At 48.7% G+C, this 26,044-nt stretch overlaps 3 protein-coding genes and 2 non-coding genes across 6 annotated transcripts; all 5 read right to left on the bottom strand.

The window, feature by feature from the left end:
• Positions 1-960: 960 nt before the first annotated feature.
• Positions 961-5,007, bottom strand: gatc (glutamyl-tRNA amidotransferase subunit C). The gene is made up of 5 exons (XM_007899094.2): positions 4,773-5,007; positions 3,051-3,101; positions 2,558-2,727; positions 2,136-2,239; positions 961-1,340 (listed from the first exon to the last, which is right to left on the bottom strand). The coding sequence occupies exons 1-5, from the start codon at positions 4,932-4,934 to the stop codon at positions 1,276-1,278; spliced, it is 552 nt and encodes a 183-aa protein (XP_007897285.2). The 5' UTR covers positions 4,935-5,007; the 3' UTR covers positions 961-1,275.
• A 997-nt stretch (positions 5,008-6,004) lies between these two features.
• On the bottom strand, positions 6,005-9,112 carry triap1 (TP53 regulated inhibitor of apoptosis 1). 2 transcript variants are annotated; one of them, XM_042337501.1, is made up of 2 exons: positions 8,753-9,112; positions 6,005-7,342 (listed from the first exon to the last, which is right to left on the bottom strand). In XM_042337501.1, exons 1-2 carry the CDS (start codon positions 8,897-8,899, stop codon positions 7,250-7,252), a joined length of 240 nt encoding a protein of 79 aa, XP_042193435.1. In that variant the 5' UTR covers positions 8,900-9,112; the 3' UTR covers positions 6,005-7,249. The 2 variants fall into 2 exon arrangements, with proteins under 2 accessions (XP_042193435.1, XP_042193434.1); XM_042337500.1 differs by lacking the exon at positions 6,005-7,342 and adding an exon at positions 7,545-8,123.
• Positions 9,113-9,627: 515 nt separating this feature from the next.
• On the bottom strand, positions 9,628-9,700 carry trnak-uuu. Its single transcript has one exon. It is a non-coding gene; the product is annotated as a tRNA-Lys (tRNA).
• Positions 9,701-12,404: 2,704 nt separating this feature from the next.
• On the bottom strand, positions 12,405-16,320 carry LOC103182196 (cytochrome c oxidase subunit 6A, mitochondrial). Its single transcript, XM_042337838.1, has 3 exons — positions 16,191-16,320; positions 13,526-13,668; positions 12,405-12,663 (listed from the first exon to the last, which is right to left on the bottom strand). Exons 1-3 carry the CDS (start codon positions 16,285-16,287, stop codon positions 12,571-12,573), a joined length of 333 nt encoding a protein of 110 aa, XP_042193772.1. The 5' UTR covers positions 16,288-16,320; the 3' UTR covers positions 12,405-12,570.
• Positions 16,321-25,361: 9,041 nt separating this feature from the next.
• Positions 25,362-25,434, bottom strand: trnaa-ggc. The gene has a single exon. It is a non-coding gene; the product is annotated as a tRNA-Ala (tRNA).
• Positions 25,435-26,044: the final 610 nt, after the last annotated feature.

Raw genomic sequence — 26,044 nt, 5'->3', positions numbered from 1 at the left:
TTCAGCCACTCATTCCGCAACTCAGCTGTTTAAAGAAACCGGTTAACAAATACACAAAAGTGTGTTTATTATCTGAGTGAAATCTAGCAGTCACTTCCTGCAGGGACGTGAGCATTTTTAAAAAAAAGTTGCCGAATGATTTGTTTCAAAGTATCCAAGGAAAATGAATGCCAATATTCTCAGAATTATTGTATGGAAATGGAAGACATCATGTTGCCATGTTTTGTCCACAAAATACACAGTTAATTCACTCTACAGTATATTCTGCGAAGTGCTTGGAGATGTCTCAATGACATGATAAGGTGCCATATCAAATGCAAGGATTATTATATTTAAGTATGCTTTTTCCTTGTTGAGCTTGGGGAGGGAACCAACAAGAGCAGAGTTTGGCAGATGAATCCACACGCCTAATAATAATCCCTCCAAAAACAATAATAAATTGGTCATTTTCAATCCACGACTGTTTGTGGAACGCTGCTGTGCGCAATTGGCTGCCGCGTTTCGCCCACAAATATACAGTCAATTCACTTTACAGCATATTTATGAAGTGCTCTGAGATGTCTTGAAGATGTGAAAAGCGCTACATCAAATGCAAGGATTATTATTATTAGAGCAGGCAAATTGAGTGGCCGCTAACTAAAGAGATCACTGTAAATGACTGCCGTGTAAGCAACCAGCAGAATTATTGCAATAAGTCAATATTGTCAAATATAAAGGGTTTCTGTCATTGGAATGGAAATAGTAAAAAAATCATGCATTGTGGCTTTCCATTCATGCATGGCTTAACATTTCCCCGATTATTTTCACAATAATATGACAGAATTTGTGGAATAGCCACACGTGTGCTCATTTTATCTGTGTCCATTCCCTTTCCACAAATTTAGCTACGAAAACAAGTCTTGTGACTCATGAAATGGATTGAGATGTTTCGACATGATGTGGCATTGTTAAAACACTATCTTTTAGGACAAGAAAAACATTTTTATTTGAAAGGTTTCTCTAAAATCCTCAAACTCCACATTCAATGGCCATTGTCACCATCTTCTGAACGTGTTTTGATTTGGTTCTTTTCCTTGGGTATCAGTCGACCAGTACATTTTACCCTTTGAGACCTTGCACAAGTTGGCATTATTCATACAGAGTGTGACCCTCAAGGGAACAATGTCAGGTGATTTCAAGCAGTCTATGGGAAAGACTGAATTTCAAATCCTTCCAGTTTAAGAATGATTTACTTCTTTGATAAATATTGTCTATTATTGATGACTTGGCATTCTTTTACCAGTCACAATTCTGCACTCCAAAAGATTCTCTCTCTTCTTTTTTTGGCAGTGGGATGTTGCCTGGAAAAGAGAATGATATATAGTATTACAATTATGTAGATGAACACAATCCCAGCAACACTACGCAATACATTGCTATACTGCAGTACCTACCACAGCAATATCATGGTATAAATATTACTACAAATGTCCATGGTGTAAATCAATCATCAGTGCTTTTTGCACCCTCTTAGCTTCGCAAAACTAAAAAAATTACGCAACAAATTAGAACACAGTGATGTTTCGTGGAAAAACTGATAGCTGCTAATCTTTCAAGGTTCAACAAAATCTCCGGAGTCCTGATAATCGTACAAACCATTTTGTTTCTCACCCTTGTCACTTGAAGATGTGCTTCCCAGGGTCACATTTCTTTTTGTGCCTGTACCCCTCGATACATCATCTAAATGGCCATTGTTTCGCCCACAAAATATATAGTCCACTTGACAATATATTCTGTGAAGCGCTGTGAGACATGATAAGATGCTACACCGAGTGCAAGGATTATCATTATCCTGCACGTGCCAAACTATGCAGGGAGTAGCGGCAGGCTATTCAACTGGTTGTATGTCCTCAGGTGAGATCCGTACACTTTCCAGCAGAGACCATGGCCAATTCCTCCCTGTACAGGAATTGCACTAAGTGCAATTGCACTATCCTTCCTAGCCCCCCACCCCTCCTGATCCCAAGCACCAGCTTGGGTGCGGATCCCTGACTGTCCAGTGCCTTGGGATGTCCTCCTGACGTGAAAGGCGCTGTACAGATGTAATTTGTTGTTGTACAGAAAACACCTGCAGAGGTTAGGATACCCAAAAGTACCTGGTGGGGCCACAAAGTATTCCTCTACAACTTGGCTCGCGCCGCTGAGCAGCACCTCTGCACAGTAACCCTCAGTGACCTCGTCCACACGCAGGTACAAACATCTGCGGAAGAAAGACAAAGATCTTATCTCAACAGCAGGTAACAATAATGATAATCCTTACATTTGGTAAAGCGCTTTTCACGTCGGGACGGCGTCCCAAGGTGCTCAATGGGATATACTGCACAGTGCAGTGACTGTTTTTGTGGCTGAACGGAAAGTCAGTATGTCAATAAATGACCAGACTAGGGGAGAGATCATTAGCGAGGGTTGTGATCACTGATACCCAGCATGATATTACAGCAGCAGGAGAGGAGGGAAGCAAAATGACAGTCACATGCACACACTCACCCCACCCCAAAAAAATTCTCTGCTCTCTTACCTGTCCTCCAGGACTGAATCCATGGGCTCCACTCCCTCAGTGTCCACAAGGTGAAGCCGATCAGCGAACTGTATGGCCTTTGCCAGTGTCTCCACACCCTCCTGGTTCTGAAAATCTACAAGTGCCAGCCGTTCCAGATGGTCAATCATATCCGGAGTCACTTCCGTTCTCTGCAATTGTTCCAACACAATACAATTTACATTTATATGGTGTCTTTCACGTCGTTGGGGTGAGGGGGAGGTTTCAAAAGCACTTCACAACAATTTGGCCAACAATTCCTCCCAGGTAAAATTGGTCACTCAGTGACTTCATGGCTGTTTGGGGGACATTGCTGCGCGCAAACTGGCTACTTGTTTCACCCACAAAAAACAGTCACATATCCCGTGAAGCACTTTGAGACGCCTCAACAAAGTGACAAGGCGCTACAATCAAATGCAAGGATTATTCTTCTTACCATAAACCAGAAATTAGTGTCTGGAAATGGGTTGCCTACCTCTGGGAGTTGATGCTCCTCGAGCGCTTGCCAGGTTGGAGCTTGTGGCACCTACAGAGATCAATAACACAAAGCTGAAATGCTCCCACACTGACCTGTGGAACTGCACCCAGGTTGTTCCGTCGACACACAGACAAAATGCAAGGTATTAGCTTCACAGTTCTCACTACAGACTGCCACGCACAGTACACAAGAACAGGATTAGACCATCCGGATCACTGAGTCCACTTTACTGAATTCTTTTTGTGCCATTGTTTAGCTCTATTAATAATAACTCAACAGTCCAGGCTGCCGCTCCAGTAGAGTGCTTGGGGTGCACTACATTGATAGAGGTGTCGTTCTTCGCATGAGATGTTAAACCGAGATCTCGTCTGCCTGTTCAGGTGGGTGTTAAAGATCCCACAACCGTGACTAATTTTATTTGGGGGTAATTGAAAATGCTGCACACTGTCCATCCGGCGCCTTGGGACGTCCTCCCGACGTGAAAGGCGCTATACAAATGTAATCTTGTTGTTGTTGTGGAAACTCCCCTCTCTTTTTGAATTGTGCCGAGGGATGATGAGTGTCCACCTGAAGAGGCAGACGGCGCCGCAATTTAACGTCTCATCTGAAGGTTGGCACCTCCAACCATGCAACATCCTCCCGCCCACCCCCAACGCTGCATTGGACCTTCAGCTCAGACAATGAGCTCAAAATTGGTGTTACAATTGGCCTCGGCAGCCCAGGGCGACAGACAGCAGCCACGGTTCCTGCCCCCAATTGCTATCCAGGGACCTTCCACTTCCTTAACGGGAAGATATTCCCATTCCGGGGAAAGGCCCGGCCGGGGTCAACTTTGACTGCGATGCCCTCTGCAGTCGAACAGTCTGCTGCTGAGACTCACACAACTTGTCGGGTGAAGTTTAGGAGAGGGAGGGAAGAAAGGTTGTTTGGGGAACTTTGCTGTCTGCAAATCGGCTGCTGCATTTCGGCCACAAAGTACGCAGTCTACAGTCTATCCCGTGAAGCGCTTTGAGACGTCTCGACGACGCGATAAGGCCCTATATCAAATTTTTACAACGATTATTATTGTAATCAGAGGAGCGAAAATTGGAGGTAACGTTATTCTGCAGTAAAACACTCAGAATCTGAATCTGTAAATAACCACAAACAGAGAGACAGAGACAGACAGAGAGAGACATAGAGAGAGACAGTGAGAGACAGATAGAGATAGTCAGAGAGAGAAAGACAGGAAGACAGACAGAGAGAGAGAAAGACACACACAGATAGAGAGAGAGAGAGACAGACAGACAGACAGATAGACACAGAGACAGACAGACAGTGAGAGACAGACAGACAGATAGAAAGAGACACAGATAGACAGAGAGAGAGACAGACAGAGACACAGACAGACACAGAGAGACAGACAGACAGTGAGAGACAGACAGTGAGAGAGAGACAGAGACACAGACAGACACAGAGAGACAGACAGTGAGAGACAGACAGACAGACAGTGAGAGAGAGACAGAGACACAGATAGACACAGACAGACAGAGAGACACAGACAGACACAGAAAGACAGACAGACAGTGAGTGACAGACAGTGAGAGAGAGACAGAGACACAGACAGACACAGACAGACAGAGAGACACAGACAGACACAGAGAGACAGACAGACAGTGAGAGACAGACAGAGACAGACACAGACAGAGAGACACAGACAGACAGAGCGCGGCCGCTCACCAGGCCCCGGGCTCCCCTGTCGCGCTGCCCGGCCTGACCCCCGCGCTCTCTCGGCCTCTCTGGTCTCCCCGTTGGGGGCCGGTGGATCCCTCGCCAGGTGGCCGGACCCACCCCTCCGGCCCGAGGCCAGGCGGCCCTGTCCGGCACCAGGCGGCGCCACATCCCCTCCCGCGGCCCGACCTCAGGCCTCAGGGCGGCGGCGGCGGCGTCAGGAGGAGGAGCTGCTCCTCCCCCCCTCCCCCTCCCGGGCCTCACCAGCGGGGGGCGCTGCCGGGCCTCACCAGGGGGGGCGCTGCCGGGCCTCACCAGGGGGGGCGCTGCCGGGCCTCACCAGGGGGGGGGGGGGCGCTGCCGGGCCTCACCAGGGGGGGCGCTGCCGGGCCTCACCAGGGGGGGCGCTGCCGGGCCTCCCTCACCAGGGGGGCGCTGCCAGGCCTCACCAGGGGGGGCGCTGCCGGGCCTCACCAGGGGGGGGCGCTGCCGGACCTCACCGGGGGGGGCGCTGCCGGGCCTCACCAGGGGGGGCGCTGCCGGGCCGACCCCAACCTCAACCGGACCCCAACCCCAACCGATCCCCAACCCCCGACCGGACCCCAACCCTCAACCGGACCCCAACCCCCACCCAAACCCTAACCAACTGAACCCCAACCCCCAACCCAACCCCAACGCAACCCCCAAATCCCAACCAATTGAACCCAACCCCAGCAAACTCCCCCCTGAAGCCAACCCCCCCCCAAACCAACCTCAGCCGAACCCCCTTTCCTCCCACAAAGTACACACTCCCACGACAAGTCCTTCCAACATTTGAATGCATCGCTCTCTCTCAGGTACCACTTCACCGGCTGTAGATTCCCAACATTTTCTCTGTGTACATCGTGATATACGGTTACGTGGAATCACAGAATCTTACAGCGCAGAAGGAGGCCATTCGGCTCATCGCGCGTCCCGGGTCGGCTCTTGGGAGAGAGCTTTCCCAACTCGTCCCATTCCTCCGCTCTTCTCCCATAAACCTGCGATTTTTTTCCCCCCCTTTTCACGTATTCAAATACATACTCGATCGTGGGTTTTGATATCAATAACACGATTTTTTTAAAATCTTACTTCGAAGAGTTTGGTTTTGCGAAAACGATGGCTTCCTCTCTCCGCAGTTTTGAACCAAACCTTATTTCTTTCTTCCCGGAATACGAACCGTTTCGAACCGCTCATAACAGACACAAGAGTCTCGGGAGAGGTTTACGTTCATGACCTTTTTAATGCCCTCAATTCACAGAATAAACGTGTTCCAATTCACGTTTCTCAAAAAGTCAAACATGTACAAACAGCTCCACGCGTTTTTAATCTCCTCAAACCTTTGCCCGTCAGCACAGCCTCCAAACTCCCAACACGTGGTTACATTAATAATAATAATCCTTGCACTTCATATAGTGCCTCATCACATTGTTGAGACGACTCAAAGCGCTTCACAAAATATACTGCAAAGCGAATTGACTGTTTATTTTGTGGGCGAAACGTAGCAGCCGTAAAGAAATTAACATTTCTTGAACAATGTTTGGGGGAAGAAGTCTCAGAAACACACATAACCTTCATCTCCCCCTCCCCGTGTATTCTACTGTTTTTTTAAAAATGATTAATGGTACAATTTCTTTGTGGAACATTTGGGAGCTGGTGCTGAAAAGGAATGATGGATAGGTCACAGAAGTCTCAGAAAATACAGTACTTGGAATCTTAGCAGCTATGTCGAGGTGTTCCAAGTGCGTTTCAGTGCTTCAGACACATTACACAAGACAATTACATCAAAGCTTTATTGCAGATTGTAGCCTTACGGGAGGACTCTCTGACTGAGAATTTCCGGTTTTCTTTTGTCAGATGCACTCCGTATCTTGAGAATCCACAATCACATCAACTTCCAGACGCTGCCGCGTGAGGAAGTCACTTCTATAAAGGTGGAACAAGAGAGCAATCTCGTTCCGCTGGCACACCATTTGAAACCTCTATTGCCATTCAAAATAACCGCTGAACGTACAAGTCGATCTACTGGAATATATTAAAACTTTGATAGTTGCAAAAAACACAAATGTTTTTAATAATTTACTTATTATCTTTTTGTATCAGAAAACCAGGTCACTTTTATGTATTAGAGAAATATTCTACCAGCTGAGTTTTGAACACAGGAATCTACAATCATAGGTTACGTCACGAAGATTTGAACCGTCAAGTTTGAAATACAAAATTCACCGACTTGATTATGCTAAACGTTTTGATTTTTTTGTTCGCTTGAGAAATAAGGCTGCAAAAAGGTTAGGAAGTAAACATTTTTTTTTACAAAAGAGTTGTTAAACAGTATCTTATTTTGGATCCCACTGCATCGGATAAACGTGAGATTTCCTGAACGTGTATGTGGGAGTGTAAATGTTCTCTGTTGCAGCATTGCCCATTTAATGATGGGATGGAAACAGGCAGAGGCGCAAGATTGTTGGTCACGTTGAGCTGCTAGAGCTGGAGGACTTTTCTCGCTTGGGACCCATGAACTCCAGCCCTTCAATTGGGATATCCTTTTCCTTGATTGCTTTCTGTAATTACATTTTAAGCAAACATCAGTGTACAGAAAACACGCTCCAGAATGCTGACTATTAAACAGTGAACAGGCTGTGCTTCTTGTAGCGCCTTTCGTTGGAGTTAAATGTCTCAAAGCGCTTCAGAAGGTATGGTTGTCTAGAAATAAAATGAATACTGCTGTGCAGCCAAATGCAGCAGCTCGTGACAAAATAAAGATTATTTATTACTTTCATGGCTGTTTCATTCTGGAGTCGCCTCACCTCTTTCAATGTCCTTCTGAAGACCCATCCCTTCGACCATGTCATTTCCCCCCTCCAGCTCGGGCGCAAACCCTGGAATGTCCAGCCAGGCCTTGGGACACCCTCCCGACGTGAAAGGCGCTACATAAATGCACTTTGCTCTTGTTTGTGGGACACTGCTGTGCGCAAATCGGCTAAAAACTCGGCGCAGACCAGAAATTATACTCGTGACCTTCTGCTCTGTGTGGCTCGGTGCTGCTTGAAAATAGCCAATAAACCCTGCATTTCACGTCGAGAGGACACCTGGAAGCGCTTCACAGGATTCCACAGCAAAGAGTAGTGACTGTGCGTGCGGCCGTTCTGTGCAAACGCACGAACGCTGGGGGTCACCAGAGGAAGGTCACCACCGGCTGGCGTCCAGCTTTACAGCTTCCAGCGAAACCGCGGAGATTTAACCCCAGAAATACGTGCGGCCACAGAAGAAGGTCACTCGGCCCGTCGTGTCTGCCTGCGCGCGGTTTCCTCCGAGAGCAATCCTCCGAGTCCCGCAGCAAACCTGTGCAAGTGTCAGGGCGAAGCGGGGACAACAACAACAACAAACACGACAATTAGATAATTATTGGGGGGGAGGGGGAGAACAAGTTTGCAGGGCTGTGGGGGGGAGAGGGGGGGGTGGAGAGTGGGACTGATTCGGAAAAGCTTCTCTTTTCACGGACACGACGGGTGTCCGAGTGGGTCTCCTTCCTGCGCTGTGCCGTTGCGCCCCCTCCACGCGGGGCAGCGCCTCGGAGCGCTTGAACAGTGGCGGAGGAGAACAACGACGACAGCAACAACAACAACTTGCACCCGAGCACATCTCGTCCCCCTCCACCAGAGAGCTTGGCGGGAGAGGGGGGAGAGGGGGGGGTGGGGAGAGGGGAGAGGGGGGGGTGGGGGAGAGGGGGGAGGTGGGGGGAGGGAGAGGAGAGAGGGGGAGGGGTGGGGGGAGGGGGGTGGGGGGGGAGGGTGGGGGGGAGGGGGGGTGGTGGGGGGGGGGAGAGGGAGTGGGGAGGGGTGGGGGGGGGAGGGCGGGAGGGGTGGGGGGGAGGGGGTGGGGGGGAGGGGTGGGGGGGACCGGGGGGTGGGGGGGGGAGGGGTGGGGGGGACCGGGGGGTGGGGGGGAGGGGCCCAGGGCCCAGGCCTCACCTTCACACACTCCTGGTACTGTTTGAAGAGGTCGGCGCACGGCTCTCCGGACCTCTCCCCCTTCAGGAACTTCTCCGCGAACCAGCGGTTGAAGCACAAATCGTAGACGCGCTTCAGCTCCGAGCAGTCGGCGCCCACACTGTTCATACTGACCCGACCCGACAGTGGGGGAGAGAGAGAGAGAGAGAGAGGGCCTCGGGGTAGAGTTGACTCCACTTCCCTCCTCCGCCTCCTCTCCCGCACGCGGCGGCGCTTCAATTTGACGTCACCCGCGTCGCAGCGGCGACCTGTGCCGGGGACAGCGGCGCCATGTTTGATACTGGCAAACCGGCATCAAACTCACCCCCCCACCCCACAGCCCCCCCCCACCCCCCCACCACACAAACTCCCCCCCACTGAGCCGACGGTGGTTGATCTCCGCCTGTGAGTGAGTGAGAGAGAGAGAGGGGGTGTGTGTGGGGGGGGGGGGGTGTGGGGAGATACTGGCAGTCACTGTGATACGACTGAGGAGGAGGCAGCCATCTTTGGTACTGGCAGCCCGGGCTCCGGCTTGTTTGTCCCCGGCCCCTAATGAGCGCCCCCTGCCGGAGCCCCGCGGGTACTGACGGCTGACGGACGGCAGCGCCCTCTGCAGCCCAGAGCCGTCTCCTGCAGCCAACCCGGAGCAGAGCAACACCGAGAGGCCGCCCCTCCCCCCTCCCCCTCCCCCGGGGTGTCCGCGGCCTCGCTCTCTCTCTCTCTCTATATATAAACCCTTTTGCAAATCAGCTGCAAATCAGTTCGGGCAGTTTTAAACCTCAGCTGTAGGTTCTCAGGGGACGGAAAGGAAAATATATTTTCTAAAAAAATTTTATTTTTTTTTTAAAAAAAAGGATCGCCCGAACAGGGACTTGAACCCTGGACCCTCAGATTAAAAGTCTGATGCTCTACCGACTGAGCTATCCGGGCTCTGAGAGTCTGACTCACACCCGTCACTAGTTCAACACCAGCTCCGATCCCAGTGGCTCTCAGTCAGTCTCTCTGCTGCCACTGTGGGGGGAGGGGGGGGGCAGCAGTAACCACTGTATCGCTGTCCCCCCCACACCCCCCACAGCCCTCAGCAGCTTCAGCCCTGTGCTCAGTTGGGGCGGATGAGAGTCTGTGTATTATATTATTATTATTGCGCTATTTGTCAGATGGGGTTTAGTGACATTCCAACAACTTCCCCATATACACTATGTGTCCCAATGTACACAATGTATCCCAATGTACACAATGTGTCCCAATGTACACAATGTGTCCCAATGTACACAATGTATCCCAATGTACACAATGTATCCCAATGTATACTGTTTCTCAATAGACACTATGTTTCCCCATAATAATAATAATAATCCTCACATTTGATATAGCGCTTTTCACGTCGGGAGGACGTCCCAAAGCGCTTCACAGAACACACTGTAAAGTGAAGTGACTGTATATTTGTGGGCGAACGTGGCAGCCAATTGCGCACAGCAATGTCCCACAAACAGTCGTGGATTGAAAATGACCAATTTATTATTGTTTTGGTTTTGAAGGGATTATTATGTACACTATGTATCCCCATATACACTATATATCCCCATGTACACAATGTATCCCAATGTACACTATGTATCCCAATGTACACTATGTATCCCAACGTATGTATCTCCGGAACATCGCCAGACTACGGCACTACCTCACCCCTCACGCGGCTGAAACCCTGGTCCACGCCTTTATCACCTCAAGGCTGGACTATGGGAACTCTCTCCTCGTCGGCCTTCCCACCACCTCCCTCCACACTGCAGGTCATTCAGAACTCTGCAGCTCATGTACTGTCCCGCACCAGACACCGCGACCACATCACTCCCACCCTCACCCTCACCCTCCACTGGCTCCCCATCCCCCAGAGGATTGATTTCAAGATCCTCATCCTCATCTACAAGGCCATTCACGGCCTCGCTCCCTCCTACCTCTCCAACCTACTATCCCCCTACCTACCTGCCCGTACCCTCCGTTCCTCCGGCTCTGGTCTGCTCCACGTCCCCCGCCCCAATCGCCCTACCATCGGTGGTCGGGCCTTCAGCCTCTCAGCCCCGAGGCTCTGGAACTCTATCCCCCAGTGCCTTCGCCGCTTCTTCCCTCTCCTCCTTCAAGGCCGGTCTCAAAACCTTTCTCTTTGACCGTGCCTTCAGCTCCCCTCTCGACTCTCTTCCCCCTTCTCGCTCCCTCCCATCCCTCCCCTCACCCTGACCATTTCCCCCCTCCTCGCTCCCTCCCTTCCCTCCCCTCACCCTGACCATTTCCCCCCTCCTCGCTCCCTCCCCTCCCCTCACCCTGACCATTTCCCCCCTGCTCGGGTCATGACCCAACTGTGCAGCGCCTTGGGACGTCCTCCTGACGTGAAAGGCGCTTTATAAATGGAATCTTGTTGTTGTTGTTGTATACTCTGCATTTCCCAAGGAGAATCATGCAAAAGTTGCAGAACTTTTATCTATTTCTGGATCTTCCCTTTATTGACTTTATCCCCTGGACAAGTTATTGTAGCCCTGAGCAACCTTAATCAGAGGGAAGTCAGCTTTTACAGATGATCAAAAGTTATGATTTTCCAGGGCTTCCGGGTGCTGGATTTGAAAAGAATTTTTTTTCTCAAAGTTCATTGCTTTTAAATGCGCTACACCCAATTAAATTAGAAAATGGTAGTGCATTAGGAAACATGATAATAATAATCCTTGCATTTGATATAGCAGCTGATCTTAACTTCAAGACGTCTCACAGCACTTTACAGAATATACTGGAAAATGAAGTGGGCAAAACACGTTACCCTTTCACAATAGAGACCAGGATTTTGAATCCAGTTCACATCAATGATGTGAAATCTTGGAAGGGACTGTATTCTGGGTTTGGATTTTCTCTCTCTGATGATTCCTGAGCTGGACAGGTCCACATTGGGCCAAGGTATTGCTGACCAGATGACCCAGTGTGGCTCATTGGTAGGACTTGCGATTCTTGCATTTGATATACCACCTCATCACATCTTTGAGACGTCTCAAAAGCACTTCATGTTGTATGTTGTAAAGTGAATCGACTCTTTATTGTGTGGGCAAAACACAGCAGCCAATTGTGGACAAGTGTTCCATAAACAGTCATAGATTGAGTGACCACATTTTTTTATTTAAGGATAACCCCCGGAAAAGTGATCCGCTAACAACCGGGGTCCTATTTGCTGCTAGGTAAACAGAGGCATGTGGAGTAAGGAAACTTGCTCAATGTTTCTCCCTGTTTAATGGGATAAATCAAAGACCCATGTATGCCCCAATCCTTTATGTGGAAGCACAAAATTTCATCGCTCATTACAGGGAACAAACTTTTTTTGAGAGAAGAATTAAACATCGGACCCAAAAGCCTGCTCAACAGTAGATGCTTGAAGTGTTTCAAGTTATTTATTTGAGGATATAATATAAATGTCGATTCTCACCTTGGGAGTCCATACAGGATTGTTGGTAGGTTTTTCGATGTCATAGATACTCAAGAGTATTCAATAAAAATAATCCACCAATAGAAGGATTTCTTTTCCCCCTTTACCAGCTCTTTAATGTTACTCAAAACAGCCCACTCCTTGCCCCACAAAAACAGTCCCAACACATCAAACTTTTGTGTTCATTTTTATTATGGTGTTAACACAATTGGAAGATGGTCAACACTTAATTTAGTTCATTGTATTTTAAACAATTCAGCTGCACATACAATAGAAGGAAAGCTCCATGGAGTGGTCCACAAACCGGCAGCACCCAGTCTTTTCTGCTCCGACACATCAATCAGTGTTCATCATCCCCTTCCCATCCAGTCGGCAGAGGGTTGGTGTGAGAATTGTGGAAGAGTGTGTGGTTCCCATCTCCCCAAGGGAATGGCTGTGGAGGAATTGGAAAAATAAACTGTTCAGCACAAATAATTTTAATATTAGTTTCATAATCTACAGCCTCACATTCACCCACAAAATGCACAACTCAAGAACTTGCTGGGCAAAAAGACCAAGGTCCATCTAGTTCACCTTCCACTATCCTGGCAGTCACTTGACATTTTGTGTCCAAAAACTATATAATCTACAGTACATTCTGTGAAGCGCTTTGAGACATCTGAACGACGTGATAAAGCACTATAACAAATGCAGGGATTATTATTATTAACATCTGAACCCTACACCATTGCACAGGTAGCCTCTGTGCAGAGTTGCACATACTGACTGTGCTTCAGGTCAGGTTATTGACCCCTTTGAATTCTTTGCACCAGAATCACTTGCATTTATTGCCAGAGTTCCGAGAGCGGTTCCTATTTCTAGCTGTGCTGGTACATTTGGGTTATTACCTGTCTTATTTTCTTGATGGTCCAAACAAAACAAAATTGTGATACCTATTTTACTTTTGAGTCAGTTTCTCCAGCTTCCTCTACCCCCAAAAATCAATTTTGTTCAATATAAAAATTAAACCCCAACTATAACAAAGTATCCATGTTATTTTGTGGATATAGTAGACCTTACTAATTGATCTCCAAAGCAACTGGTTACTTACCCCATGGCTCTTTGTGGGTACTGCTGATATAAAAGGCAGCCACGGTTGCCTTTGAAATAATTACATATGAAGCCGTTTGGGCCAGACATAAAATCGCACTACAAAAATGTCAAGTTCTTTCATATCCAATAACTGTAGGTAGTACAGTAATACATTCACATCAGTTCAGGATTCTTTGGTAATCCCTTCCAAGGCCAATACTCACTTTGCTCCTAATCCGGAGGTGGGTATATGCAATAAACTCTGATCTTTCGTGAGAGTGTTCCTGCGATTTCAGGTAGGTGTTCAACATGCAGACACCGACACCGGGAAGAGCGACTACAAAGGAAAGTATCTTCCACAAACGAGCTGTGAAAACAAGTTGACAGAATAGATCAGCTGAATATATTTGGGACGCCGCCCCGTGTGAGGGGCTATATAAATGCAAATTATTTTTGTTGGATTTGAGGCAGAGAATATTTATCACAACAACTTGCACAGTGCCATTCACGTAGAGCAACATCTTGCAGTACTTTACAGAGATGGTGCCCCATACTACCCCCCACCCCCCGAGGACAGGTAACTGTAGGTGTGGTCAATAGGATAGCTTTTTTTTAAGCAGCTTTCAAAAGCAGAGGATTGAACCACATGTCAAGGCTGAACATTGGTTCAGTGAGATAGAACGTGAGAGAGGGTCACTTCCATCTTGTCCATGTTAAAGCTGAAGGAAGTTGATGTTTGATATGCAAGTGGTCAGAATAATAGTTCAGCTGAAATCGAGAGCACAATTGAAAAGGCAGATTTGGCTTTGAAGGTGGTCGAGGGGCAACCTTTGAGCAACTCAATGGCAGCCAGAAGGCAAGGGGGTACTTGAGAGAGATTCATGGGGCATTTTGCTAAAGGAGATGGTGGAGGATTTACCACAGAGGGGAGATCTAGGAAGTGAGAGAGATGATCAAGTGAATAGAGATGGCAAGCGCAGAAATGTTAGAAGTCATGTTTAATGACCACATTAAAGTGTCTGTGGATGTTGGTATGAGAGTTGATAATATGGAGGGCGAAGAAACCAGCAGTGAAATCAGCAGAGATGGGGCAGCAAGAGTTTAATTGAAGGTTAAAGTTATCCGAGATGAGGAAGTATCTGGTGCAAAAACAGAGGAAAGCGCTGTGTAGTTTGGGAGAGCAGTAGATTATAAGAATCTTGAAGAAAATGAGGGGGTTGAGATGTCCTCCTGAAATGAAAGGTGGGAGGATAAATGCAATTTGTGTTGTTTGCTTGAAACAACAACGAGATTCCATTTATAGAGCGCCTTTCACGTCGGGAGGACGTCCCAAGGCGCTGGACAGTTGGGTCAGGACCCGAGCATTGGGGGGGGGGGAAGTGGTCAGGGCAAGTGAAAGAGCACAAACAGAGAGAGGTAGACTCAGACTCATCGAGAGGTCGAAGAGATGAGCTTCTGCCAGAGTTGAGGGGTCTTCAAAAAGGGGTGACAGAACATGTATCCAAACATACAGCTTCAATGGTGGGTCAATGGTGGGGGGGGGAGAGGAGAGGTGAGACGAGAGGAAAAGGGGGTTGATATGTTGTCCTATTGTAAACGTTTACAATAAATTTCACTGCACAACTAGAAAAGCAGTGGAAAACAGGGACTTTTGCACTCAAAAACCTTCCAACATCTTCACCTAAATGCTGATCATTATTTTTGTTTTTTTTTGGGGGGGGAGGGGGGGGGGAGAGAGAGGGTCAGCCTGGCATCTGACATGTGCCCCAAATTCTCTCACTGAGCTGAAGACTGAATGGGTTAGAGTTAGCCTTCATCCAGGCTCAGGAACCAGACGACCCCCCAAAAAAGAGACCCCACCAGAGAGAGAGAGAGAGAGAGAGAGGAGGTGGTGGTGGGCCGGGGGGGGCGGAGATGCTGAGTTGGTTCAAACGGTTTGTTGTTGAGCAAATCACCTCGGACCCGCCCCCCGGGGCCGCGCATTTCCTTTTCTCGCAGGTTTTTTCTTTTGATTTCAACCGATTAGGTCGGGAGGTTCCCCCCCCAACCCCACCCCCGGCCCCCACCCCCGGCCCCCACCCCCACCAACCGCCCACCCCCCCAGGGCCCCCACCCCACCAACCCCACCCCCCCACCCCGGCCCCCACCCCACCAACCCCACCCCCGGCCCACCCCCACCCCCAACCCCACCCCCGGGCCCCCACCCACCCCAACCCCACCCCCGGCCCCACCCCAGCCCCACCCACCCCAACCCCACCCCGGCCCCACCCCCCCCACCCCACCAACCCCACCCCCGGCCCCCACCCCACCACCCCACCCCCCCCCCCCCCCACCAACCCCACCCCGGGCCCCCACCCACCCCAACCCCACCCCCGGCCCCCACCCCACCCCCCCCACCCCCACCCCCAACCCCAACCCCGGGCCCCCACCCCATCCCCCACCCCGGCCCCCCCCCACCCCCCATCCCCCCCCCACCCCGGCCCATCCCCCCCGCCCCGGCTCTCAGGCGCGGCTCTCGGGAGACGCCGCCCCCCCCCCGTGGCTCTCTTACAGCAATGGAAGCGGCGGCAGTCGTTCTCTCTCTCTCTCTCTCTCTCTCGCTCGCGGGGTGACCTTGGACCGACCCCCGGGTTAGAAACCAAACGGCGCCGGTCGGTAACCTCGAGAATCACCCGCCGCTAAAACGCGAGCCCCGGGACGGGCCAAGCAGGCGGTGCCCTCCCTCCCTCCCGAAGAGGAAGCGCCGGGACAGCGGCTTCTGCCACTAACGGAGCCCGAGGCTCGACACCCACAGCCAAGGCCCAACAGCCGCTCCCTCCCCCCACTGCCCCCCCCCTCCCTCCGGCTTCTCTGTCCCCCCACCCGCCAAACAACACCATCGGTACCCACCGCTCTGGTGCTCCGGGGCCGCCGCGGCGGCCGAGAAGCGACGGGACCCGCCGAGGCCTCCGCGGAGGAGAAGTCGCCCGAGACCGGTGGCCGCCATTTTGTGACGCGGATACGTCGCGGTGCACGCCGGGAGGGGGCGGGGAGGGGGCGGGGCTTGGTTAGCGGCGTCACGTGGGCTGGCCGGGCGGTTTGGTTTGGGCGGGTTGACGCCCGATTGGGCGGGTTTGTGCGGTGTCATGGAATTTCTCACGCTCTCTCTCCCTCTCCCTCTCTCCTCCCTCTCTCTCCTCTCCCCTCTCTCTCTCTCCCTCTCTCCCTCCCTCTCTCTCTCTCCCAGGCTGCAGGTTGGCAAGAGCCAAGGCAGGGAATATCTCGCCCGCAAAATATATACGGTCAGTTCACCTGACAGTCTATTCTGTGAAGCCCTTTGAGGCGTCGAGAAGACGTGAAAAGCGCTCTGTCAAATGCGAGGATTATTATTATTATTATTATTATTATAAGGCTTTTGGGGGACCCCAGGGTGTGCTTTGGGAGGTAATTCCTGGAGTTTAATCGGTTAAAGCTGCGTAGTTTACCATTGATATTGCCGCCTTGACAAGCTTTCCTGCTCTGCTGCCTGTCCAGCAGGGACCTGTCATAGGGCTTTGGGTTGCGGGGTCAACGGGAGCCGAATGGGAGGATTCCCTGCCTCCCAGCGACTGCTCTGCCTTTCCAAGTCCAGCCTGGCCATGCTGTCATCAGCAGTGCCTTGGACTACTGCAGTCCCACCTGACTCAGGAACTGGACGAGCGAGACCGCCACAGAGGGTGGACATTGCATTGCCTAACGTGTTACCTTTGGGAGTATGACATGTTTGTTGGAAAATTTCTCAACACACGTGAAACTGCATGTAGCCTTCCTGGTTTGGATACTCTTGGTGATGGGTTTCCGTGTGTGCCACACACTCGTCTGACCCCCCCCCTCCAAAAAATCCTAAATCATATTTTCTGCTCTTTCCCCATGACTTCTAACACCCTTTGATTGCATTTATTTAATTCCCCTTCTTAATCCCCCTCCCATCTATAAGTCACTCTCTGGCGAATCAATCCATATTCAAACAAATCTCTGGGAGAAATAAACATACACTTTTTTTAAAAAAATTCCTCTGTGAGAAACTCAGCGTTCGGAAAACTACATGTTTATAAATAGATCAATGTCTGGTGACAAATGCAGTGCCAGGTTTAGACAGGAATAATCATGCTGAGGTAACTGATTATCTTTGCCCTTGAAGCAGTATGCTGTAATTTAAGGTGTCTTTCCCTTCTTGAATTTTCTGCTCTCCATTCCTGAAGCCACTGACCCTTCGATGGGGTTCATTACCACAGTCATCCTCCGGTACATTACCTTGAGGTGGCTATTCTTCCTGTGTGTGTTGTCTGTCCCTGGCTAACAATTAAGGCCACTCACTTCACAACTATTTGTAGGACATTGTTGCGAGTAAATGGGCTCTCACCTACAAAATACAAAATACAGTCTGTGGATTTCACAGTAAATCCTATGAGGCGTTTTGAGATTACCTCGTGACATGAAAGGCTCAATATCAAATGCAAAGATTATTATTATTTATTTGATGAAGGAGACAGGCAGCATTGCTGTTCTTAATTCTGCCTCTTTCTTGCAGGGTTACTTTTTAATAATAATAATCCTTGCATCTGATCTAGTGCCTTATCACGTCATTGAGATGCCTGAAAGCACTTCACAGAATATACTGTAAAGTGGATTAACTATATTTTGTGGGCGAAACATGGCAGCCAATTGCACACAACTGTGTCCCACAAACAGTTGTGGATTGAGTGATTATTACCCCCGGAAAGCGATCCGCCAATCGACTAACAGCCGGGTTCTTACTTACTGCTAAGTAAACAGAGATGTGTGGTGCAAGGAAACTTGCCTAAAGTTTCGCCCTGCCTGAGAATGTATAATGATTAGGTGCATAAAACTTGGGGAGAATAGAAAATTGACAACTCCCCTCCAAACAAATAAATATCAACATGAAGAGAAGCAGATAGCTGTAATGCATTGTAGCATATGTTAGTGCAGTTAGCAGTGAATAGCCATTAAAGTTTTATTGCAATCTTTGTAAGATCTATGGGGAAAATAAGTGTTAGTCTTGGCAAGCAGTCAGGTTTGAAAGTTAACTTCTGATTGCCAATTGTTTGAAATAGTTTCATTACCATTTGGATATAAATCATTGCAGCTACTTGTATTTTCTTTTCAACTCCCCAAAGGCCCATATGTTTAATCTCATGAGGTAGATTTAATAATCTATTTCCTGCTTAAAATGTAACTGCTACCTTGGCAGGTTGCCTGGGCTCCCAGTAAAATAATATAATGGCCGTCACATTTAATATAGCACCTTTCAGACCGAGAAAATGTTCCAAAGTTCTTCACAGGATTTACCGAGAAATGTAGTGACTGTGCATTTTGTAGGTGAACCCGCCAGCTAATCTGCACATGGCAAAGACTCCCAAACAGACATGAAGTGAACGACCAATTTTTTCTGGAAGATTGTTGGCTGGGACATCGGGAGAAATTCGCTTCTCCTTTTCAGAGAGCACCGTGGAATCTTTAACGTCCACCTGAACAGGCACGAACAAGACCTCGGTTTAACATTTAATCTGAAGGATGGCACCTCCTCCAATGCAACACAACACAATCACACTGTCAGCCTGGGCTGTACATGTTCAAAGTCCCAATGTGCGCCTTGAACCAAGAGGTTTCTGACTCAGAGGCGAGAGTGTACCAAGCGAGCCAGGCTGATGTACAAAGGAATGAGAGGAGCTTTGGAATAGTTCCATTAGGTGGCGTTATTTGTTACCATGACGTGCTATGTCCAATTATATTGTTAGCTTCATGCCAGGTTAGGGCTGTGTTCGGCACATCTGAACCAGTTCCTGAACCAGTGTGTACAGGTGCGGACCTGAGCGCAGCCCAGGCCAGTTACCAGCAAAGTTAGTTGTGAGCTTGGCTCAGTTGGTAGCACTCTCGCCTCTGAGTCAGAAAGTTGTTGGTTCAAGCTCCACCTCAGGGCTTTGAGCACAGTCGTCTAAGATGACGCTCCAATGCAGGGGTGTGCTGCACTGTTGGAGGTGCCATCCTTCGGATGAAACGTTGAGCCAAGCTCCTGTCTACCTGTTCAAGATCTCATGACACCATTTGAAAAGAGAAGGGAATTTCTCTCTCCTGGTGTCCTGACCCACAGTCCTCATTGTCTTTGTGGTGTTTGTGGGACATTGCTGAGTGCAAATTAGCTGTCCCATTCGCCTACAAAATACACAGTCACTGCACTTCACGGTAAATCTTATGAGACGTCCTCCTGAGGTGAAAGGCACTCTATCAAATGAAAAGATTATTATTAAATCAGTACTGAGTTGGCAATCTCACTCAGACAGACCACAGACAACAGTCTGTGTCAGAAACATTCAGGAGCCACCTATTATAGTTGAGACACGGTGTTGGGGAAAGATTAGAGATGGTGTACTCTGCTCCTACCCATCCTATTCCTTTCAAAAGACCTGGCGATAAGGCAGTGTAGAGGGAGGTTTACATTTTCTGACAATAATTACTGTAAAGTCCTCTGAGACCTTGGATGCATAAAGCACTGTTAAAAAGGCAAATTCTTTCTTTTGTTCGGTTTCTGGCCTGTGCTGCACCTGTTTTGGGAGCTCTTCTATGTTGACACTGGATGGGAAAAAGGCAGAAAAGTATTCCAATGCTAGCACTGACATCTCTCACCTTGATTAGCTCAGAATTCACCAGCTAAATGCATTTTTTAAAATTAAACATAGCTTTAAATGACTGCATGACTCAAACAATTTGAGAACTGCAAACAATAAAATCGATCACAAAATACACTGTCACTCCACTTTACAGTATATTCCGTTAAGCGCTTTGAGACGTCTCAACTATGTGATAAGGCGCTATATTAAATGCAAGGATTATTATTATTATTCACTTTGTGGCTGTTTGTGGGACATCTCTGTCTGAAAATCAACTGCAAAATACCCAGTCCTGTGTACAGGACAGTAAAAACCTGTGAAGCGCTTTGAGATGTCTCGACAACATGATAAAGCGCTACAACAAATGCAAGGATTATTCTATTATTATAAATGCAAAGATAGCTTCTAAAGATCCCGGTAGATATTTCAACGCTTGTGGAAATCCTCCACAGATCCTTATTTTGTGACGTTATGATAAGTTGAATTGCATTCGTTCTCATTGCACCTAAGAAAGCCAGATATCAGTGTCAGGCTATTTCCACCTGGATATAATTAATCCAAGGTTAATGTCGCTGGAAAGATGATAGTGATAATTGCTCTGTTCTTTACCCATAGAGTATTATTTTAAAGCCGTTAGTACTCATATCAACCACCAGGGTGGGCAACGCTCCACAGATGTACATTGGTGCTGCCTCTGTTTCCCTGGATAGGAAATTATGCCTCTGTTTCTCAGTGCCATATAATAATAATAATAACCAATTTGTTTGTGTTGCTTTTACTCCCTCTGTTGCACCCCCCCCCCCCCATCCCCGCCACCCCCTAAAAAAGTGCTGACTCTCATTATTGGAGCACGGTTCCATGGGCACCAGCCATTCCTGTACCTTGTACAAGTGATCCTTTTTTTATGCATACGATGGGGTTGGACAGGCTGTTCCGTAGCAGAGAGTGTGTGTGTGTGTGTGTGTGTGTGTGTTTGGTTGGTTGAGGATGGGGGAGAAGGGAATTGATCACAGCTGAGATACCAGTCCTCACACATTAATAATCCTTACATTTGGTAATAATAATAATAATAATCCTTGCATTTGACATAGCGCCTTTTCAGGTCGTTGTGACGTCTCAAAGCGCTTCACAGAATATACTGTAAAGTGAATTGACTGTGTATTTTGTGGGCGAAACATGGCAGCCAATTGCGCACAGCAGCGTCCCACACAAACAGTCGTGGATTGAAGTGACCAAAACTGCAATCTAGCTGCACTTACTCAAGCAGGTACAGCGCCTTATCACATCTTCGTGACGTCTCAAAGCGCTTCACAGAATATACCGTAGAGTGGATTGACTGTATTTTGCGGGTGAAACACGACATCTAAGCGTGTGCACTTTTCAGTGGGGTTCAATGGGTGGGAGTCAGGAGCGGGACCTCTGACTGATCTTCTGATTGAGTAAAGAGCAGGAGTCTGCTGTGCACGGCTGAGAAATGCACAAGGCAGCGCCTCTATCCCAGGACTATCTCTTTGGTCAAAGCTAAAATGGCCAGTCGGACACTGGCCGGTTCACTGGGAGCCCCACAGGGTTACATAAGGAATCCACTTTAAGACGTGTGCAGACACCGCGAGGTGATTTGCGAGGTGCTAAGGTGTTCTGAAGAGACTGTAAAGTACGCCATCCCTGTGATCGGCAGTAAACCCAGTGAAGCGCTTTGAGATGCGCTCCCGAAGTGAAAGAAGCTTTATAAATGCAAGGATTATTATTATTAATATCATTATTATCAAATGCATTTGTTTAGCCTTATGATAAAGTTGGCCTTTTGGACAGTGTTTGTTTTGTGGTGGGGGTGAGGAGTGAGGGGGTGAGGGAGTGAGGGAGTGAGGGGGTGAGGGAGTGAGGGGTGAGGGAGTGAGGGGTGAGGGAGCGAGGGGGTGAGAGAGTGAGTTAGTGAGGGAGTGAGGGGGTGAAGGAGTAAGGGGTGAGGGGGTGAGGGAGTGAGGGGGTGAGGGAGTGAGGGGTGAGGGAGCAAGGGGGTGAGAGAGTGAGGTGGTGAGGGAGTGAGGGGGTGAAGGAGTAAGGGGGTGAGGGAGCGAGGGGGCGAGGGAGTGAAGGGGTGAGCGAATGAGGAGGTGAAGGGGCAAGGGGGTGCTTTCTTTCCAAACTGTTTCACGGTCACTGCACTACAGGTGGGCGAGGGTGTGTGCAATGATGGGAAGGGGTCACTGTCTGAGATCCGGGGATTAAGCCCCACTCGAGGGAGGGAGGGAGGAAGGTAGGGAGAGGGAGGGTGGGAGAGAGAGAGAGAGAGAGAGAGAGGGGAGAGAGGGAGAAGGAGGGAGAGAGAGAGAGAGGGAGGGGTAGTGCTTGAAGTGGATGGACACTGGCGAACAAAGAGTGTAGAAGTGTTCTCTTGCCTGGACGCCTGGTTCAGTCTGACACCACACATTCGGTGGCTTGTTTAGAGTTCTCGAGGTGACTCCTCCTCTCTGGTTCCCATGGAGGTCTTCTCAGGGTTTTTTTTTGGTGGTTGTGATTAGTCTCGCTCTCCCTTTCATGAGGCCTGGGTGTCGGCAGTGGTCTGATGTGGACCAGCACGCAGCTTAACTAGTGCAGTGACTTGAAACATTGCCCTTTAACCTGCTGGATCCATGTTCACACAGCACACAAATGGGATGAGCTTCATTTCGCTCTCTGTCTCTGTGTGTCTGTCTCTCTCTCTCTCTTTTTCTCTCTGCCTTCACAATAATAATAATAATCCTTGCATTTATCACGTTATCACGTCTTCGAGACGTCTCAAAGCGTTACACGGAATACACTGTAAAGTGAATTGTGACTGTATATTTTTGTGGGCAAAACGCGGCAGCCAATTCTGCACAGCAGAGTGCCACAAACAATCGCGGATAGAGTGACCACATTTTTTTAAAGAGATTATTACCCCAGGAAAAGCGATCCGCCAATCGACTAACAACCAGGTTCCTGCTTACTGCAGGGCAAACAGAGGCGGGTGGAGTAAGGAAACTTGCCTAAGGTTTTGCTCTGCCCGGGAATCAAACCCGGGTCCTCTCGCTTGCGAGGCGAGTGCTCTAACCAATAGGCTACAGGACTCCATTTACTTGTTGGAGTCTGTCTTTCTGCCCATCCATCTCCTTATCTGCCTCTTACACTCACTTTGTTGATAAGGGATTCAGCATCCTGTACAGTATTAATCTGCCCTTTTAACACCAAATCGTACTGACATCTTCTAAAAGTCCAGAACTTCCCTTCAGTTTCAAAGGGCAAAAATGTGAGCACCAAACGTGAGATACAATACAAACAGCATTAGGTTTTCTGACCAAATCTGCTCTGAGGTTAATCTTTCTGAGATTAATATTATTATTTGGAGGGATTATTACTCCCAGAAATAGATCTGCCAATCGCCTAACAACTGTGTTGATACTTACAGCTCGGTAAACATATATAGATGTTATTGTGTTAAGTTCCATGTTTGGGACTATTCTAATGTCCCTGTTGTGCAGATGGGCCTTGGAATGGAGTAAGCGAGTCGAGCGTCGCATTTTAAAGGCCTCGCTAGTTCTGAAGTGCTTACAAAAGGGAATCTCCTTCATTTGTTGTGCAATTCAAGGCACTGGCGAAGGAGGTGGGGGGGAGTGGGGTGGGGGCAGAGAGAAGGGAAGAGTCTCATCTCTTATTTCATGTGTAAATGAAGTGGGGCCAGTGGGTCAAAGGTGTCCAGCGGAGACATTTTGTGCTTCATTATATCTGCAGGAGAGAGGAAGGGAGGGTGAAAGTGAAATCACATTAACAATCGGAGAGAGAGAGAGAGAGACAGAGACGGAGACACAGAGAGAGAGAGAGAGAGAGAGAGAGAGAGAGAGAAACCTTCCCGGGCAAAAGACAGAATAAGAAATTATGTTTTTTTTGTGGAGATTTTAGATAGAGAGATTGAGCCTTCTGTTTTCTTTTGACTGAAGCACCATCAGGGAGCATCAGAGACTGACACATCCAACTAATCACTGCTCCGCTTGGAGGTCAAGCTTTGTGTTTGATCCCTCCACCCGCCTCTCCACCATCCCCCCCCACTACCTCCCCCCCCCCCAATCCCCCCAAGACCGGCCTTTTCCCACCACAGAGGCAGAGTAATTGGATTCACTGCTGCCTGGAAGAAAATAAGCTATTCGTTATTTTGCGGGAACATGAATAAACGGAACTGCCGAGGGCTTCCCCATGGTAGACCTCAGAACGTTCAAATTGGAGGTTTTGTGGTTATTAGCGAGGCTCAGCCCGGTGCTGCTCTGCTCTTCACACTTACCAGTTGCCGCATGAGTGTGAGCCACTGTCCCTCTCCCCTCTCCGCCCTCCCCCCAAACACCACCGCTCCGCTGAAGTTAAAAACAAACACTGTGTGGCCAATGAATTGTAGTAATAATCCTTGTATTTTTAGGCATAGCAACTTATTGAGTCTTCAAGACGTCACAAGGTGCTTCACGGAATAATAATAATAATAATCCTTGCATTTGATATAGCGCTTTTCACGTCGGGAGGACGTCCCAAAGCGCTTCACAGAACACACTGTAAAGTGAATTGACTGTATATTTGTGGGCGAACGCAGCAGCCAATTGCACACAGCAGCGTCCCCGTAAACAGCTATGGATTGAGTGACCTACTTACTGCGAGGTAAACAGAGGAGTGTGGAGTAAGTAAACTTGCCTAAGGTTTCTACCCGCCCGGGAATCGAACCCGGGTCCTCTTGCTGGTGAGGCGAGCGCTCTAACCACTACACTATGGGACTCCAACAATCAACTCTCACGCGCAGTGACAGCCTGGCTCAGTCATTAGCACTCTCGCCTCTGAGTCAGCTTGTCTGCAAAATCGCCGCACAGTCACTACACTTTACAGTAAATCCTGTGAAGCGCTCTGAGATGTCCTTCCTCTCGACGTGAAAAGCGACGCATCAAATGCTAGGATTATTATCATTATTTTCCAGCGGGTCAGAGGGTACAGATCAGGAATGTGGACCCTTGTTGGAATCTCCCCCCCACCCCCTTTCCTGACCAGAGGCGTTTAGGTAAATCCTCTCTCCCTGCCCCAGTGTCCCAGATCAGATCACCAACTCCACAAAAACTTGTGTGTGAGGTGGGGGTTGTGGATTGGTGATGGTTGGTGGGGGTTGAACCTGAAATTAACATAATAATAATAATCCTTGCATTTGATATAGCGCTTTTCACGTCTTCTCGACGTCTGAAAGCGCTTCACAGAATAGACTGTAAAGTGAATTGACTGTATATTTGTGGGCGAAACACAGCAACCAATTGCGCACAGTAGCGTCCCACGAACAGTCGTGGATTGAGTGACCCAAGTTATTTATTTTATTTTTGTTCATGAGGGATTATTATCAGGCGTGCGGAGTAAGGAAACTTGCCCAAGATTTCGCCGCTGCCGGGAATCGAACCCAGGCCTTCTCGCTTTGCCAGGCGAGCGCTCTAACCACTGAGCTACAGGGTTCCACTCAGCTTTAGCTAACACTGAGTCAACAACAACAACAACCACCACCACAACAACTTGCATTGATACAGCACCCCTTTTGCAGGGTAGCGTCCCAGAGCGCTTGTGTAATCGAGAGAAAAGTGGAGTGCGAGCTCCAACAAGGTGGAGACCTCTGGTGAGTTACCCGGCCGTAATCTAATTATTCCGAAATGTCGTTGGAGAGCCAAGATTAGATTACAGCACCAATTCACTCCATTATCTGTTATTTTATGTATCATGGATCTGTTTATGCTTTTTCTAATCACTGCAGTTTCTTTTCCTGGTCTCTGATGGGACAGTTCCTGTGGCCCGTTGCCCTAATCTTTCCAAGAAACTAATGACCTCCTTTGTGTGTACTTACCTCACACCAGATGTTAATGAATGACAGCAGGTTACAGATTTAACCCAGGAAGTTCTCAAACCAAGAACGAATGTTGTCTTTCAGAGTGTTGCAAAGTGCTCCGAGGGGCTACTCATAAATTATTGTTGCTGCTGTGATTGGACTCTTGTGATTCCGAGTGATTAGAGCACTCGCCTAGCAAGCGAGAGGACCCGGGTTCGAATCCTGGGCAGGGCAAAAAACCTTAG

This window comes from Callorhinchus milii, unplaced genomic scaffold (genome assembly GCF_018977255.1).
Source record: "Callorhinchus milii isolate IMCB2004 unplaced genomic scaffold, IMCB_Cmil_1.0 Scaffold8, whole genome shotgun sequence".
NCBI lineage: Eukaryota > Metazoa > Chordata > Chondrichthyes > Chimaeriformes > Callorhinchidae > Callorhinchus > Callorhinchus milii.
Note: the sequence above shows the minus strand (reverse complement) of the source record. Positions and strands in the feature narration are given on the sequence as shown.

Bases quoted from the DNA above. Each gene is read 5' to 3' on its own strand.
- gatc (XM_007899094.2), bottom strand. From the start codon at position 4,934: ATGTGGCGCCGCCTGGTGCCGGACAGGGCCGCCTGGCCTCGGGCCGGA. The intron at 2,240-2,557 runs GTAAGAGAGCAG...TTTCTTCCGCAG, and splicing joins GATTCAGTCCTGGAGGACAG to ATGTTTGTACCTGCGTGTGG. The intron at 1,341-2,135 runs GTACTTTTGGGT...TCTCTTTTCCAG, and splicing joins ATACTTTGTGGCCCCACCAG to GCAACATCCCACTGCCAAAA.
- triap1 (XM_042337500.1), bottom strand. From the start codon at position 8,899: ATGAACAGTGTGGGCGCCGACTGCTCGGAGCTGAAGCGCGTCTACGAT. The intron at 8,124-8,752 runs GTGAGGCCTGGG...ACACTTGCACAG, and splicing joins AGTACCAGGAGTGTGTGAAG to GTTTGCTGCGGGACTCGGAG.
- LOC103182196 (XM_042337838.1), bottom strand. From the start codon at position 16,287: ATGGCGGCCACCGGTCTCGGGCGACTTCTCCTCCGCGGAGGCCTCGGC. The intron at 13,669-16,190 runs GTGGGTACCGAT...TTGTTTTCACAG, and splicing joins GGCCCCGGAGCACCAGAGCG to CTCGTTTGTGGAAGATACTT. The intron at 12,664-13,525 runs GTGAGTATTGGC...ATTCCTCCACAG, and splicing joins ACCTCCGGATTAGGAGCAAA to CCATTCCCTTGGGGAGATGG.